Source organism: Macrobrachium rosenbergii, chromosome 37, assembly GCF_040412425.1.
Source record: "Macrobrachium rosenbergii isolate ZJJX-2024 chromosome 37, ASM4041242v1, whole genome shotgun sequence".
Lineage (NCBI taxonomy): Eukaryota > Metazoa > Arthropoda > Malacostraca > Decapoda > Palaemonidae > Macrobrachium > Macrobrachium rosenbergii.
Genome location: NC_089777.1, coordinates 34,202,124 through 34,220,740, shown reverse-complemented (window position 1 = coordinate 34,220,740; position 18,617 = coordinate 34,202,124). Strand labels below are relative to the sequence as shown.

Genomic DNA, 18,617 nt, shown 5'->3' with positions numbered 1-18,617 from the left:
AAACCACGGCAACGAGACAGGAGGGGGACAGTTCGCCCCCTATGCTTCCTCTCCCAACACCATGCCAGCCACGGATAAGGGCACTACCATATTACAAGTATCAAAAACAGCTTCCACATCTTTCTTTCAGATAGTGCGAAGTAAACACAGATTTCGATCTCCAAAAAGTCAACAGGAAAATGGAAGACAACATATTATGACAGAACGCAAGAGAAGTGGTGACGACTTGAACCTCATGAGCCTTTACCCTTAAGATAGGGAAGGCTTCCTCTTGAATCTGAGAATGCACTTCTTTGATAAGGCTCCTTAAGAAAAAGGAGAGGGCGTTCTTGGAGAGCAGGCGAGATGGGTTTCTCACCTAACACCAGAGGTTGCTAGAGAAACCCCTCATCTTCTCAGTCCTGCGGATGTAAAGCCGCAAGGCCCTCACAGGCAAAGAAGTCTCTCCTCTTCTTCCGGCCCAAGAATGTTTTCCAAGCTCTTAATAATAAATGAGCGGGGCCAGGGACAAGATACGTCCTCGTTCTTAGCTAGGAAATCATGAGAAAAAGAGCAAACTGCACCTCCTTGCTCAAAACCAACTTTCTTATCTATTGCTTGGAGTTTGCTTACTCGCCTCCCTTGTAGCCAGTGCTACAAGAAATTGAGTCTTCTGAGCGAGGGACTTGAAGGAGGCAGAACAAAGAGGTTCGAAAGAGGAGGTCACGAGCCACTTTAAAATTACAGGCAGTCCCCGGTTAGTGGCGGGCTCGGTTAGCAGGGATCCGGTTTTACGGCGCTTGTCTAGTGACAAAAATCGGCAATTTTCAGCAAAGAAAATTACTGGTTTCCACTTATCGGCACTGATGATCGATGCATACCTAACAGAGGTGCCGATAACCAAAAATCGGTGCTTTTCGGCGCTGTTAAGCCCCAAAAATCGCTGATTTTTGGTTAGCGGCAATTTTCAGTTATCACACCCTCAGAACGGAATCTATTCTGATAACCGGGGACTGCCTGTACATGAAAATACGCAACATGCATGTCCAGGGTGACCATCCAGTCGTCCTGATGGAGAGAGGATACGACAGACCGGTTTGTCTCCATGTGGAACTTGGTCTTCACCACAAATGAGTTTAGAGTGCTAACATCCAAAACTGGTCTCCTACCCCTGGAAGCCTTGTGGACAACAAAAAGCCTGTTGTGAAACCCCTCCGACGAAAGGTCTACAACTTCCTCCACCACTCCTTTGCAAAGGAGAGAATCCACCTCTTGAGCGAGGGCCAAAAACTTCTTGAACCCTGCCAAGTAAGCTGACAAGGTGATTGGCGACTTTGAAAGCGGAGGAGTCTGGTTGAAAGGAATGGAGTAGCCCAACTTCAGAACCTGAACTACCCAAGGTTCTGCAACCCTGCAACTCCATTCCTCCCAAAAATGGTGCAACCTGGCACCTGCAGAAGCACGAAGGACACGGGTCTCATCTACTGGTGGCCTGTTTGGCTGAAGACTTCTTAAATGACTTCGCTGGAGGACGAAGGTTCGAGCGAGGTCTGGACTGGGTTCTAGCTCTCCCTCCACAAAAGGACTGGGGCTGCAGAGTTGAAAAAGGCTTAGATACGGCTGCAGGAGTTACCTTGGGATGCTTCGACGATGGTCAGAAGATCAGTACAGGCAGTCTCTGGTTATCGGCGGGGGTTCTGTTGTGAGGGTATGATGATAACCAGAAATCACCACTAACCATTTTCGGGGCTTATCACCGCCGAAAACTGCCGATTTTCGGTTATCGGCGCCTCTGTAGGTATGTATCGGCACCAATACCCAATTATTGGTGCAGATAAGTGGAAATTGGTGATTTTCAGCACCAAAAATTTCTGATTTTCGTCGCTGGACAAGTATCATAAAACCGGATCACCGTTAATCGAGCCCGCTGTTAACCGGGGACTGCCTTGCCTGTAAAGGCAGTCCCCGGTTATCGGCGGGGTTCCGTTCCCAACGGCGTGACGACAATCAAAAATCGCCGCTAACCGAAAATCGGTGATAATAGCACTGATCCCCGGTTAGCGGCGCCGATAACCAGTGATCAGCACCACCGATAAGAAGCGATCAGCACCGATAACTGGTTATAAGTGCCGATAACTGGTTATCGGCAACAAAAATTTGGTTATCGTCGTCGCTAGGCAAGCGCCGTAAAACCGGATTGCCAGTAACCGAGGCTGCCGATAACCGGGGACTGCCTGTAGTCGATTTCTTCTCCAGATCTGAAAGAACTTCTTTAATGGTGTCTTTGGGAAAAAGGCAAGACTTGTCAAGCGGAGCAAATAAGAGAGCTGACTTTGTGGTAAAGGAGCACCACAGCTCTCACTTCTTCGAGTCCACCTCATATAGCGATGTAAGTTCAGTTGAAAGTTCAGTTGAATTGTCCCTCACTGCCTTGTCTGCGCAAGACAGAACATTGAGCTAGTCTGAAGCAGTCTTCTGCAAGGGATGGGCAGTCTTCAATCTTCCATGCCAAAGCTTCCACTGTCCAATCCAGGAAACTAAAAATCTCCAAAGCCTTGAAAATATTGCGAACAAGATGATCCAGTTCGGGAGATGAGAGGACTTTTGCTGAGGCAAAAGCAGTATGACGCGATGCATCAACCAAGCCAGAGAAGTCTCCCTGGGAGGAGGCAGAAACTCCCAAGGAAGGGTCTTCCCCAGTTGCATAGAACCTGTACCTCCTCTGAAGAAGCTTAGAAGAAGGAAAGGCGAAAGCAACCTCACCAGCAGCTCTCTTCGAATTCAACCACTCATCGACCTCTTTCAATGCTTTCTTCAAAGAAGAGGAGAGGACCAGCTTAGGAAGGCAAGAGTCAGAGGCATACTTCTTCATCAAAAACGTAGAGGCAGGGGAGTCCGGAGGAGCAGGCTGGAAGAAGTCCGGGAAGTTCAATAACAGGAACCTGAGGAGACATGAATAAGCTGAAGCAGGCGCCGAATCATGGTCCGCTTCTTCCTTCTCTAACGAAACAGAAAAGAGAACTAAATCCTCAGACTTAGGAATTGTCTTCTTCTTTAAAAAAGTCATCAAATCCTCCAACTGATGCTTGATTGGAGCCAAAGAATCCTCGAGGCAACGAAAGAGGGAGAGGCAGCGATGGCGTCGGGCGCTTAAAAGAAGCAGGAGTCGAACAGTCCAAAGTTGGCGCCGAACAAGAAGTTGGTGCCAAACGAGTAGGTGCAGGCACCCGAGACTGGGCAGCTGGTGCCAGGTGCTCGAGAGAAGGCAGGCACTCAGGAGCGCAAGAGTGTTTGGGCTGAGGTGGCGAGTGCTTATTATGAGAGCGCTTAGGAGACAAGATCAGGTGATCTTTGGCGCCAAGAGACTCAGCACTATCCCAGGCTACTTGCTGAACCTGAGGCGACAAAGGAGGCGGACCAGTAAAACTGCAAGAAGGTTGAGGACTAACGCTAACTTCCTTAAGTCTCTTAACAGGGGGAGGAAGAGCTGTATGCAGCTGCAGAATGCCTCTTCAAAAGACGAGAAACAGAAGGCCGATGCCAATGACGCCTTCCATCCAACAATGAAACTCCCGAATCAGATATGTGATGCGCGCTAAACAAGACAACTTTCCAGTGGCGCTCAGTCGACACCTAAGAACATGCAACAGGCTCAACGTATTGTATTATACAAACATCAGCATAACAAATACTGTATGCATCTTTTCCATAGATCTTTTAAAATGTTATGCCTTAATTCACTGTATCCAATAATATTGTATATATCCTTATATTGCTTTAGTATTATAAATTGCAATCATAGCAATCAATGTTTTGATTTGGAAATCGATTAAGCAGTAATTTTTTCGCTTTAACTCAGTTTGGAGCGCTTTTCTTGCTTCTAGTTAGCGTAAATGAATCTCCAGATATTTATTTATATGGGGTAAGGTTGTTTTTTGTTATACAAAGTGTTTTTAAGTCAAGATATAACAAATACGTCTCGATGTGAAATTAACTTAGCTATTTTTTCCATTAATAAGATAACGTTGGCCATTTGGGGGCATTTGTTTTCTGTAAAAAAAATCAAGATTCTGTTTGTTATTTTCACTTTATTTCATCATAACACAAGCTTTACATATTTATTGTTTATCGGCATAAAAATAGCAGCAATGTGTTCTTTCATGACCAGTAGTTTTGATTAAAATACTTTCTCTCCAATTTTAATTAGTCGAATTTCATCCATGTTGCCAATGCACGATAATATTATAGTCATTAGCAGCTTGAACACTGTTTTCTCAGCTTCAGCTACAACTTGCAGCTTAAATTTAGCAGTATATTTCCTTGCCGATCCTTTATCCACACACAATAAGGGTTTAATGTAAAAATGTATGTCCTATTCTACTTAACTTCATTTGTACTATAACTACGGTAATTGTTTATTACCGTACGACAGTTGAAATACAAGCAAAACGGCTGTTGTTATCCGATTCAGTGATAAGCAAAACAACAGTTTCTCGGTCGGTTGTTTATGGCTGTATGCATTTACGCAAGAGTATAACATTACTAACAATACTTTTATCATTCTCTTTTACTTTTTCAACTAGGATATGGGATAAAGAGATGGAGGAAAAGAAGTTGGTCTATTGTAATTTGGTCTCTCTCGCCGCCTGATTCTACGCTACTGCCTACGCCCGCCAGAAATTTAAATATATTCTATTAATATTGTCATATCGGTATTAACTGCTTACTCCACTGCAAAATCGAATCATCGTAAGGCAAATTATCGTAACTTGAGCACTACCCGAGTATTTTAATAATTTTATCATAAAAATGTGCATTTAGTCATGAAAATGAGATGAAAATACAGTAATTAGCAAATATTTCTCAGCGAAAAATACCGTGAATGGGTGAATTTTCAGCAAATAATGTGTATATATAATGTGTGTATATGTTCCATAGAGAAATCTGTGAATCGTGAGACCACGAACTGTATATAAAAATGTCATTTTCATACAGGCAACTTACCAAGTAATTACCTAGCTGAATCCCACATTGCCAGGGGGATGGGATGAATGGACTGATCTGTTCAAGAAACATTAAAGGAGTAATGACTTGAACTAGAACAGAATGGCTAGCACTGAAACAATGCTTTTTGCTTCCTTATCTGGTAAGAGAGCTACAGCAGGAGAATGCTGCCTCTGGTTGGTGCTCATTTTAACCTGTAGTGGCATGGTGGGGAGCCAAGTTGCCTCTACATCAGTGGAAGTCTTGCAATGGAGGATGTGCCCGATCGCTGACAAGATGTAAGCAAGGAAAAAGTTGCCCTTGCCTTTGGCCCAATACTACAAACCAACACCCAGAACTCACCATCACCCGCCCTGACACGACAAACCACTACCCATCCAAAGAACTGGTGGGTAATCCAGGTAAAAAGTACCCCCAGGCTCCTCAAAAAACTCAACACCCTACATCAAGGCAAAGAGACAGAAAAAAAGGATCTCTCGTATGCTTCGTCCCTCAATACCACGCCAGCCAGTGTCCGGTAATTTTCGCAGTAATTTCATCATGGTATTTCATTGCAGTAATTTCATTGCATGGTAGTTACAAATTAGACATTTTCATTGCAATGTAATTTTGTCGCAATACATTACATCATCAGTAATTTCATCGCAGCGTAAAACCACCACAAAATATTTCTGAAAAAATGCAGAGATTCTAAGGTAAACTAAAAAAAAAAGCAAAATTCATTTATGAACAATTCCCCTTAGTCCAATAGTTCACTATTTTCAAAGTCATTGACGAGGGAAATCTACTACTGGGTATCTAATTGCCCATAAAAGACAATTTATGGACAATTCCCCTTAAATAGTCCAGTAGTTCGCAATTTTCTAATTACTAAACCATTTGATTCACCTGCTTCTTTGCTCAATTTCTGCCTACTACTTTTCCTAAAAGAAATCGTTTCTTACAGTTTTTGGTTTTTATTTGCTATTTTTCTTAAAAAGAACACACTCGCAAGCCCTCAAAATGACTCTTCAATATGTCGTAAGCATAAGAAAACAGAAAAAGCTCATTGATAATGGTAATCTATTTGTGAGAGAGAGGAGTGGAGAAAATACTACAGTATTTGGAAATGTGATCAAGTTTATACAACAAAGTGCCACGCAAGAGTTCATACAAATGGAGACTCCATTACAAAACGACTTGGAGATCACAATCATGCATGCAATGATGCTCGTGTTAAAGCTGCTATTGTAGAGTGATAAATGCTATGAAAGAAAAAGCCATTTCGACTCGGGAAACAACGCATTGCATTGCAACCAAAGCATATGTTGGCATATCCCAAGCAGTTGCTGGTCAGCTACCAACCTTCCCATATTTAAAAAGGAACATTCGAAATGTTAGAAACATAGCAGCACAGGCCCCTGCAAATCCAGCATGTTTACTCAAGTTAAACATACCTCCAGACTACAAGGTAACATGCAAATCAACCTTTTCTTCTGTTCGACAGTGATGATGGACCAGACCGAATTATTCTATTTTTGACTCAAAGAAATCTACAGGTATTATCCAGTGCAAAAACTTGGTATGAAGATGGGAATTTCAGAACAGTACTCATTTTATTCAAGCAGCTGTACACAATACGTGGTATCATGAATGGTGATGTTTTGCCTCTTGTTTATGTTTAATGGCCAAACAAACTGAAGTGAGCTGCAAGAAGCTTTTGTCAGAACTAAAAGCCTTAGAGCAAACCTTATCAACAAACACAATAATGACAGATTTTGAACGCCCAGCAATTAATGTTTTAAGAGCAGTTTTTCCCCATTCAAATCAAAAAGTTTTTTTTTTGTTTTAAATGTTTCTTTTGATCCATTCAATCAAATGGTTTACAACAGTTGTACGAAACTGATGCAGAATTTGCATTCAAATGCGTGTGATAGCAGCAACTGCATTTGTGCCAGCTCATTTGAATATTTACTCTATAATAATGACTATCCTGAAGAAGTCCAGCCTGTCTTAGATTGCCTAGAGGATTCGTGGATTGGACACCCAAACTGTCGCTCACTACGCTGACCTCCTCAACTTGATCATGTTTTATGGAATTGTTTTGACACTGCCAAGCAAGGTGCCTCTAAAACAAAAAATACTTGTGAAGGCTGGCATCAATTGTTCAGCGAGTTGATTGGCGCATCTCATCCTACGATCTGGAAATTTTTAGATATTTTGAAGAAAGAACAATCAAGAAATGAAGCAATAATGGAACAGTATACCACTGGTTCAGACATTCGTCTTAAAATAAAAATATAAGGATAGCACCGTAAGAATCCAATGCATAGTCAATGACTTTGAAAATTGTGAACTACTGGACTATCTAAAGTGAATTGCCCATAATTTGTCTTTTTTGAATATTGATGACAGCCATTTAAATGTCTTTTTTAGAATAAATTCTGTTTTTTATAGTTTACCTTTGAATTTCTTTACATATTGTTACATAATAACATGTATTCGTTTATATTAGTAGATGAATAAATAATTTTTAATGAATATCAGCTTTTTGTACCCATTTTTATATCTTGAGGTGTAATGTTTTTCCTTTGAATATCTTAACATTTTTTCAAAATAAAACATTGTTCTGTGATGTTTTTACCTTACGATAAAAAAGCAAGTGATGAAGTTACTGGCGATGTACTGTAATGTATTGCAACGTAATTCCATTGCAATGAAAATGTCCAATATGTAATTACCATGTAATGAAATTACTGCAATGAAATTAACACTAAATTACTGCGATGAAATTACAATGAATCATGCCAGCCACCGCTAAAGGTCCAAAGGACTGCAATTTTCAAACCTGTCTCCACTTCTTTCAAATAATGAAGTGCGAAGATCAACTTGCAACTCTTAAAAGGTCAACTGAAGAATAGATGAGAGGGATAAGTTGTGCTTGAAGGTGAGAGAGGTAGCCACTGCTCTAACTTCATGAGCTTTAACTTTAATCAAGGGGAAAAGTGTCTTCCTAATCCGGGAATGTGCTTCGGAGATCGTCTCTAAAAATTAACAAAAGGGCATTCTTTGAAAGGGGACAAGAAGGATTCTTGACAGAACACCAGTGGCTGCTAGCAGGTCCTCTGATCTTCTCAGTCCTATGCAGATGGTACCTCGGGCCTCTGACTGGGCAAAGAACCCTCTCTTCTTCACCCAGGCCCAGGATATCGATTAAATTCTTAATATGGAAGGAGCGAGGCCAAGGCTTAGAAGGATCCTCATTCTTGGCTAAGAGGCCTAAGGGAGAGGACACTAAAGGAGGGCTCTCCGAGAACGGGATGCAGTAGTCATCCTTTAACACCTTAACAATCCATTGTTCTGCTCCCCTGCGCTCCAACTTCTCCCAGAAAATGAGAAGTCTGGCTCCTACTGGGGCATGAAGGACTTCGGGTTCACTTCTTGGATAGCAGCTTGGAGGAGGAGTTGTTCTTAAAAGATCTTGATTGGAATCGGAGATTGGAGTGAGGTCTAACTTGTGATTTGGGCTAATTCCCAAGAAAGGGATGCTGTTGTAGCAGAGAGATCATCTTGGGGATGAAGATGAAGGGCGTTTAGACGACTGTGCAAGTACAGTCGACCGCTGGGATTCACAGAGGATACGGACAAAAATAACCCAGGAATACTTAAGATACCCCTCTAAAAATGCTTATAACTATCCATTTTAATAGCTTTACCAAAAAAATGTATTTATTCTCAAAATTATGAAAATAAGCATAATTAGTGAACATTTCTCTATAAAAAAAATTCTGCAAATAGGTGAATTTTCCTCATATAATGTGGATATACATTCCACAAAAAAATCTGCGAATCGGTGAAGTCGCGAATCCTGAACTGTGAATAGGCAAGAGTCCACTCTAGATCTTTGGTGGATTTCTCCTGAAGGTGAGAAGCTATCTCTTCCATGATCGACTGGGGGAAGACATGGGAAGAATCCAACGGAGAAAACAACAAGGCGGGTCTTTGTGAAGATGTGACTCCTCTAGTGGTGAAGGAGCACCAAAGTTCTCTTCTTAAGAACTCTCAAGGTGTAAAGAGTCACGAGTTCTGAAGAGCCGTCCCTGACAGCTTTGTCAGAACATGAAAGAACACTGAAAAGATCTGTAGTAAAGAGTTTGTCCAAGCCCTTAAGTCCTCTATCTTCTTAGCAAGGGCTCCTAGCGTCCAGTCCAAAACACTAAGAACTTCAAAAAACTTGAAGAGTTTCTTAAAGAGATGGTCTAGTTCTAAAGAAAAGAAGACTTTGGCCAAATCGAAGGCTGACCGACAGGAAGAGTCAATAAGGTCACAGTCCCCTTGGGAGAAGGCAGTGACTCCCAGAGAGGGAGCTTCCCTGGTGACATATGGCTGATATTTCCTCTTGATCAGATGAGAGGGAGGTTGGGCAAAAGTCGCTTTGCCCTGCTCTCTCTTCATTGAGAGCCAGTCTTCAATATCCTTCATGGCTTTCTTAGAAGAAGAAGAAAGCATCTTGGGAAGCTGAGAGTGTTCTTCTGGAAGGCTTCTCATAAGGAAGGTAGAAGCAGGAGATGACAGAGCAGCTGGGGTGAAGAATGAAGGAAAACTCGCCAGATGGAATCACAGAAGAAACGCATAAGCTGAGGGCTTCCGAAGAGACCAGAGATAGGGACAAATCTTGAGGTTTACAAGAGGGCACTTTCCTGATGAAGTTCAAGATTTTGGAGAGTTGTTCCTTGATGGGTACCAACAAGGGGTTGTCTGGTTCTGAGACGGAAACTTGGCAGTTGCGAGAAGATGACAGTTGATAAGAAGGAACCAGGTGTCTGGATGGTGGCACTGGGAGCTCAGAGTAAACAGCTGGGCACATGGGAGCAGGTGCTGGGCGCATGGGAGCAAGCAGGTGCTGGGTGGGAGCAAGCAGGTGCAGGTGCAGGTGCTGGGCGCACACGGAGCAGCAGGTGTGCTGGGCACTGGAGCAGGTGCTGGGCGCACGGGAGCAGGTGCTGGGCGCACGGGAGCAGGTGCTGGGCGCACCGGAGCAGGTGCTGGGCGCGCGGGAGCAAGAGCTGGGCGTGCTGGAGCAAGAGCTGGGAGCATGGGAGCTGGAACAGGGCTCTCGGACGGCACAGGAGCTTCAAGACAAGACAGGGCCTCGGGCAACAGACACTTAGAGCGATGTTCCAAGTGTTTGGCAACTTTGGAGAGATTGAAATATGAGAATCCCATGGGTATACAGGAAGCTGAACTGAGGCAAAAACAGAAGGATCCACACTGTAGCTGCAAGATGGAAGCGGGTTGTCAAGGATGTCCCTGTGACATTTGATCAGTAACGGGGAAGCCAGAGTAGAGTTGTCCATGTGCCTTTTCAACGACGGGGATGAATCCCAGGAAGCGTCTATGATGGCCGTGTTCGCAATCTGAGTCCGAGCTAGAAGACAAGTGGTGCACACCCAGTTTCATGCCTTTCCAGCGGCAGTCAGTCGAAGCCTGGGATCTAGCAACAGGGTTGACTGAGGGGACAGCAACCCGTGGGTAAACTCTACCAGCCTCCCTTGGATCTACGGTATGTCTTCTCCCAGGTACAGGTGAGTGGGACAGTGACCTTCATCTAAGAGTACCAACGGAATGGGGAGCCACCTCCTCCACAGATGCTTCACTTTAACACTTTATCACTAACTTTGTCACAGAACACTTTTTCCGTAAGCACACATAGGGAAACTCACTACCAGACTAATCTTCTTGTTGAATTTGGACTCAATTCTGGACTCCAGACTGGCTATGGCATTGGGGTCAGAAGCACGGGACCTAGGCACGGGAGTATGTGGAGGAGCAGAGGGAGGACTGAGAATAGGAGAGAGTAAGTCCAGGAGTAGAAGGAAAAGCTAAACTAGAATCAGTCTTAGGTTTATGGGAAGAATCCCCACTTACAGAGGCCCTACTTTCAGCTAGAGCGGCCACCTTTCTACTCCTATTTTTCTCAAGTCTATTCAGATGGGATTCGAGCACCTTCCATTTACAGCCATCCCAGTCCTTGCACTCTGAACATGTATTCTCTCTCGAACACTCCTGCCCCTAACACTTAGTGCACATGGAATGTGCATCATAACATATCTTAAGTCTAGTCTTACAGCCCTTGCTACAGTAACAACAACTGGAAGTGCTATAATCCGACATAATTATAGAAGAAAGAATCTAATGCAGAAGGAGAAATCAAAAAAAGGCAACAGTTTGACAAAACAAAAGTGAATACTTCCCAAATTCAGCAAGCAAGCATGAACCGGCAAATTAGGCAGGACTGCAGAGTGCAACGCGAGGTCAGCAGTGTGGCATAAAAGAGAATGACGCCACTGGCGGTAAGTCGCTCCTATGCTCCCATTGCAGAGGGCGGGGACTGTCACCCCCTGCTCTGCAACTGACGCATACCGCGAATTTTGAATTTAGGATGCCATGTGAGCACAATTGTTAGCTAAGTACAGTACAGTACAGTAATTACTTGGTACGTTACTTATACTGTATAAAATAGTAAGTAATTTCCAAGCCCTTCAGTAAATTCTTAACTGAATCCTGGAGAGACTAATGGAAAAGGGCTACCTCTTATGGCTAAGTTCTGTTTTCTATGACCTGATAAGGACAAATGTCAATAACCTGTCAGGCTAATGGGTTCACAAGTCCCTTACTTGAAGTGCCAGTGTCTTACTGAATAATAATGTAGGTTAGATGTTGGCAACTAATAGGGACTATTCCCTATACTTTTTCTCACAAATTTTCCCTTTAGACAAACCTGTAATGAGCTTTGCTGGGAGGATGGTAAAACCATCTCCAAGAGTTTTTTTTGTTATACTGTACAGTACAGTACTGTATTACATTACAACCATTCGCATTTTCTGACAGCAAGAGATACAGAGACAGTCAGTCAGGGTTCAGCAAATCACTTGTTATACCATTACTGTACATCCTGTCTATGCCACTCAACAATCTTTTACATTGAGTAAGGACTGTTCTTACAATGATTTTTCTTATTCTGACCGATTAATTTTCCAAACTATTTAATCCTTCCTTAATGTGATGCTCTGACCTTGTGTATTTAAACAAATGAATTTACAATGAATAACATTAAAATCTATATTTCTGACACTACATTCTCTTAGGCTTCATAAACAAAAATCTGCAGCAAAAATGGGACAGGGTTCCACTGAAGGCTTTCTGGGGTGTATAATGCTACGTCAACAGATTTGCTGTCTTGTTGAGTGATTTCTTTAATAATTAAGATATAAGAGTTACAAACCACTGATTTCCTCCTTGGGTTCTCTCAGTAAGTTCTCTCTTTAACCCTACATAATAAAATTAGTATTTCCCCTATAGTCGACATACATCACTTCCCATAGCATATAAAGCAATGTCTAGTTGCTTTTAGTACCACATATGAATACATAAGACTAGTACTTATGTTACTACAGCTTGGACTATTTGCTAGAATAATTTCCAAAACTCATGATGGCCTTTGGTCATGTTTTAAGAGTTCAAATGCCTACCCCATAACTCTTATTAGAAACATACTGAACAATACTTGGGCAAACGTTTGCCCTCTATTGTAACCCTGTCTGTATCATACTTAAATTACTCAGAAAATTCTCTTACCTAAATGTGACGGGTGTTCATTTCCTTCCTTCCCTTCGTGTATGGGGGACAAACAAGGGGTACAACTTTCAGAACTGGAAGTGGAATAGTAACAGCTGCTAACTTCAGTCAATTCACTTCCATCCAATGGCTCAGCATTATTAGATATGCCACTGCAAAAAAAATACTTAAAATTATTCATGAAACTCATTACACAACAATACACATAATTAGCTTCCTTCATACACAACCAAGTTTATTATAATCAGTGTATTTCTGGAAGTACAATTTTCTTTTAATTCAATTCCTTTGTCTTTAAACATAAAAAGATTCATAATGCTATTCCTTAGTAGACCATAACCATTAACCACACAATTAATAACTGACCCCACTTAGCAAGTACTGTAGGTACTGTACATACTGTACTTGCAAAGCAAAGCTTTGGCTTTGCACCAAAATCTCCTTAGGTGGAGTCAGTCCCCTACAACTGACTGGAGTGTAGAACCACCACAGAATAGCCATGATCCCAGTTGTCTTTTAAGCAAAGGAGGTCTTGAATCCTGAACCCCTACTGGCAAAATAGTTGGCCAGAGTAGTAGGGCCCTGGGCCTGAGAGCGCCATCTAAGTACGAAGGGGTAACTCGGGTAAGGAATCATTCAAAGAAACGTCTGCCACAGGAGACTTCATGCTAGAACACTGCTTAGTCCTGGTAGAGCCCAGAACTGGGTGCTGGACTCGAGCCAATCTAGTCTCCTCTACTTCTTGTTATAAGAGAGGACAAGGGAGGGGAGAAACCTCCCAGAAATCGACAAGGAGAGGATGCCTGAAGTGCAATCATCTGTGCCCTGCCTGACTCCAGTGTGTATTTCAGCCCAGATGCTGCTCTTGAAAGATGGAATAAGGATGGAACAAAATCCAATCATTCCACTTCCACCTCCAAACTTACACCAGGTTGACAGACTTCAGACAAGGTACTGACTTTACCCAAAACAGAGCTCGGGTACTACATAACATGTTGGACATTCATCACAAGTCCCCAAGAAATGCGTTCTGGACTTGTGAGTGACATCTCTCCAGTATTATTATTATTATTATTAAAGTAGTTTAACCAGACCACTGAGCTGACTTTCAGCTCTCATAGGGCTGGCCCGAAGGATTTGATTAAAATATACTAGGTCCAGGCCTGAAGTCAAGCGCTAGGACCCAATAGATCATTCAATACAATGATGAATGAATTAAAATAAAATAAAAAACTGCACACACGCATATCCTCTCATACAATAAGTACATTTACTCAGACTTCCTTACATACATACTAAAAGGGTATATTGAAATTCAGAATATAAATTAAGCTAAATTTTAATATATTTCTCTTTTTTGTAAAATTCAAATATTAAAAGGGTTTTCATGCTTTTATTATTTACTTATTTTTATATTTTATTAATTAAATTACAGTTCTTCAAGAACATCAAAATTGGAACAATTGACAATGTGAAAGATTCTGACAAAATTTCTTTCATTGATCTATTTCCAAAAGTAGACATTCGTTGTCGGTCATACTTTGGACATTCACATAAAACACATTTGACCGTTATTATTACTCTGCATTCTGAGCACTCGGGAGCCGTGCCATGTGGGCTGCACATAGAGTGCCCATGTGTCAGACGAGTATGGCCTATTCTGAGACGTGTTAAAATTACTTGTGTGTCTCTCTCTCTCTGATATGATGAACTCCATTTTTTAACATTAGGTTTTATTTCTTTCAGTTTATTACTTTCAGGTTCTTCTTCCCATATATATTGCCATTTATTTATGATACCCATTTGTATGTGAGTTACATAATCAGTAACAGGGATATCCACATTTGATCTTGTCATAAGAGCTGCTGCTTTAGCTGCTTTGTCTGAATCTTCATTTCCTTTGATCCCTACATGAGCAGGGATCCAACATATTTCTACATTTTTTCCATTACTATATAATTTATGGAGATATAATTTAATTTGTTGTACTATATCTTTTTTTATTTGTAACTTTGAATAGCTTCTATAACGCTTCTTGAATCACTGAAAATCACAAAATTATTGAATGATGATTCTTTAATTACTTTTATAGCTGATGTAATTCCATACAATTCTGCTGTAAATACAGAAGCATTATTAGGAAGAGAGAACTGATAAGTTTTGTCTTGGGACACTGCAGCATATCCTACTCCGTGTTCTGATTTAGATCCATCTGTATATATTGCGTAACGTGGACCTTTTCAGTTTATATGCTCTAATGTATGTTGTCTATGGTGTTCTGTTGTATATGAGTTACTTTTTGATAAATACTTGAGGTGTGTGCAAATTCTCATTTTATTCATTGTCCAGGGAGGAGGTGATTTTACTATTACAGGCACTTGTATATTTATATTCAGCGACTCAAACAACCTTCTAGCTCTAATTGGGAAAGGTGGTGGATGGTTGTTTATAAATACATCTCTTAATCTAAATAATTTTTTGGTTGGAGAATCACTAGTTTGAATTCTTAAAGCACTTTTCATTGTTACTAGCTCCCCATGGAGAGACAAAGGCAGTTCACCACATTCAACTTGTAATGATGATTTTGGTAATGATGATTTTGGTGATGATCTAAAGGCTCCTGAGCATATTCTAAGGCCTTCATTGAGAACAGGGTCTAACATTTTCAGCACTGCGTCAGATGCCGAGCCATATACTTCGCTTCCATAATCAATGATGGACAGAACAGTTGCCTTATACAGCACAGTAAGGGTATGTCTATCGGCTCCCCAAGTAGTGTTCGATAGTTTTCTAATTAGATTTAATGCTCTTTTACTTCTAGATTTTACATGTGTAATGTGGGCTCTCCAGTTCAAGTGGGTATCAAATACCAATCCCAAAAATTTTGCTGTTTGGCCAATTGGTATACTATGGTTTTTGATTTTTAAATCTATTTCTTCACCTTTTTTCCACTTTTTATTTTTATAAAACATGATTGCTTGAGTTTTATCTATGGAAAATTTAAAGCCTACAGATGAGGCCCATTCATCTATTTTTACTATGCTTTTATTAACGATTTGTTCTGCATGTTTTATTCGGGATGCTGAATAATATATGGCAAAATCATCCATGTACAGGTTACTTTTAATGCCAATAGGTAGATTTTTACTGATATCATTAATTGCTAAAGTAAACAGTGTGCCACTAAGGACGCTTCCCTGTGGAACACCATTTTCAAGTGGAAATGTTCTAGACAGATCATCATCAATTCTCACCTGAAAATTGCGGTTTGTCAAAAAGTTCTGTATAAACCTAGGTAAATGTCCATGGATGTTGTTGTTTTGCAAAGTTTTTAATATAGCATACCTCCATGTAGTATCGTGTGCCTTTTCAATGTCAAAAAAGACAGCTACAGTAATTTGTTTTCGTTCAAAACCTCTACGTATATGGTCTTCTAAGTTACAGAGAGAATCCAATGTGGATCTGTTACACTGTGACCCAAACTGAGTGGGAGTTAAAATTTTATTTTCTCGAATGTGCCATGTTAGTCGAGCATTTACCATTTTCTCTAACAATTTGCATAAGCAGCTTGTTAAAGAAATTGGTCTGTAATTATTTACGTTACTGGGATCTTTTCTAGGTTTCAGGATAGGAATTATTATAGCTTTACACCATTCATCTGGAAATAAATTTCGAAGCCATAAATGATTATAAAACTCTAATAAGTATGACTTTGGCAAAGGTGCTAAGTGGCAGATCATCTCAAAACAAATATTGTCACCTCCAGGAGCAGATTTATTGCTGTTTGAGAGAGCATATTCCATCTCTGACATACTAAATTTTCTATTATAATATATATCTTCTATTGTTTCAAAATTTATTGTTATTAATTCTATTTTATTTTTTTTTTGTGCGGAAGTGTTCATCTAAATTCTTATCACTACTTACATTTGCTAAATTTTCTCCCATTATATTACTTATTTCTTTTGGATCAAGTGTTCTTTTCCCATCTTTTAATATGGCATATCTAGGTGGTTTGACATGGGTACCATTTATTTTCCTGAATTTTTCCCATATTTTTTGTATGGGAGTATTATTTGAGAGATCTGATACGTATTTCCTCCATGAAATTATTCTTCCTTGAATTACTTCTTTTTTTAAATTTTGCAGATATTTTGTTGTATACAGGTTTTAATGTATCAATTTCTAGTAATAATACAGTCATTTTTTGTAAACTTCTTTCTAATATCAGTAATTTTTTATTCATTTTATTGAACTTTCTATTCAAATTATCTAATCGTCTCCCTATTGAGTGTTTCATATTTATTTATTCATCAGACCACCAGGGAACTTTGTGTTTTGTTGGATGGGTTTTGACTTTGGTATTGCTTTATCAGCAGCATTTTTAATGAAATCAACAAGAAATTTATTAGTTTCATTATGGTCTTTTAAATATTCAAATTGTGGGATATTTCTAGTGTGCATTTCATATCGCTCCCAATCTGCTTTATAAATGTTATAGTGAGGGACATGTTTTGCAGGATTATTTTGCAATAAGGAAATTAATATTGGGAAATGATCACTGGTGTGCAAGTCATCAACTGTATTCCAATCCAATCTGTCAACTATGCTTGTTGTACATAAAGTTAAGTCTACTGAGGAAAATGTTCCATATGCTTTTGAAAAAAATGTGCTAATTTCGTCATCATTTATATAGCACATGTCGTTGGAATCCATGAACTCTTCTATTTTACTACCTATTCTATTTGAGTTTGTACAATGACAGACCCATATTGGGTTGTGGGCGTTAAAATCACCTACTATTAATGTAGGTTCCTTGGTATTGTTAAGTAAATCTTTAAGTTTATCAATGTCGTAACTTTTATTAGGTTGGTTATATAAGTTACAAATTATGTAATTATCATATTTTATTTGTATTTTAATACTTGATATTTGCAAGTCAGTAAAATTTACAGGTACTCTGTCATAACATACTTTGTTATATACATATATAGCAGTACCTAAATTTCCTTCTTCTCTAGATGTAGATACTAAGGTATATTTACCTATTGTTGATATTGTTTTGTTGACATGTTGTAAACATATTATCATTGGCTCATATTCCTTTAGTAATCGTTGTATTTCTCCCAAATGTAATCTGGTCTGTAGACCATTTACGTTCCATTGTATAATATAATTATTGAAAGTATAACGTTAGTGTGTTCAAATGTTATTTTCTTTTTGTGGATGATCAATTTGCATTTTTTCTAAAATCCTATTTACAATATTTATTTGTTTTTCTTTATAAGACATTATGTGTCCAATGCACATACAGCCCTTTTCGTGAGTGTCCAAACTAGTGGTTTCTTTATTTCTGTAACTTATAAAATTTCGTATAGTGTTTGTTAAACTGTCCTTTGTTATGCTTTCATTTTTGTTGCACAGTTCAATGAAACATTCATTACATCCACGTGTTTTCGTGTGTCGTTTTTTCATTTACTCTTGTTGCACCTATTGTTGGTGATGGGGTAATCTCTTCTCCCATCACATATCATTACTGTCAATGGTTTGTTCCTCTACTATTTCTTTGACGTTCTGGGTATCTGTTTCTATTGGTTTTATTATTACTTTAGGAGACAAAGGTATTTTATTATTTGGTTTATGTTCTTTCTTGTGGTCTCCCGCCTTTATTTTAATGGATGTATCTCTAATAATAGTTGGTTTTTTGTTGGTCTTGGGTGGAGTTATCTCTAAAGGTCTCTTTTTTTCTTTAGTTTCTAATTCATCATAACTATCTTTTAATATTTCTGTGGTGCTTGTATTTTCTTCTAGTGATTCTATTTCTCTTAAAATCTCAAATGAATTTAAGCAAAGATTTGTATACATTTCTTGATCCTTTGCTATATTAGTTTCTTCTTGCAAAGTGGTTACTTTTCTTTGAGATTGATCTATCAGGGTTTTGTTACTCTTATTTATTTCAATTTTTGTTTCTTTGTTTGATCTCATTGCTGAAGAAAAAGTTAGTTTCTTAGCGGGAT

General features: G+C 39.7%; 1 protein-coding gene across 3 annotated transcripts in view; it reads right to left on the bottom strand.

Annotated features, from left to right (window-relative positions):
• The window catches only part of LOC136825474 (uncharacterized), a 49,186-nt gene that overhangs the window by 10,090 nt on the left and 20,479 nt on the right, over positions 1-18,617 (bottom strand). For all 3 annotated transcript variants that reach the window (XM_067081974.1, XM_067081977.1, XM_067081978.1), the window contains exon 2: positions 12,601-12,752. In XM_067081974.1, the coding sequence (XP_066938075.1) occupies positions 12,601-12,752 (152 nt within the window). The remainder of the gene's footprint in view (positions 1-12,600; positions 12,753-18,617) is intronic.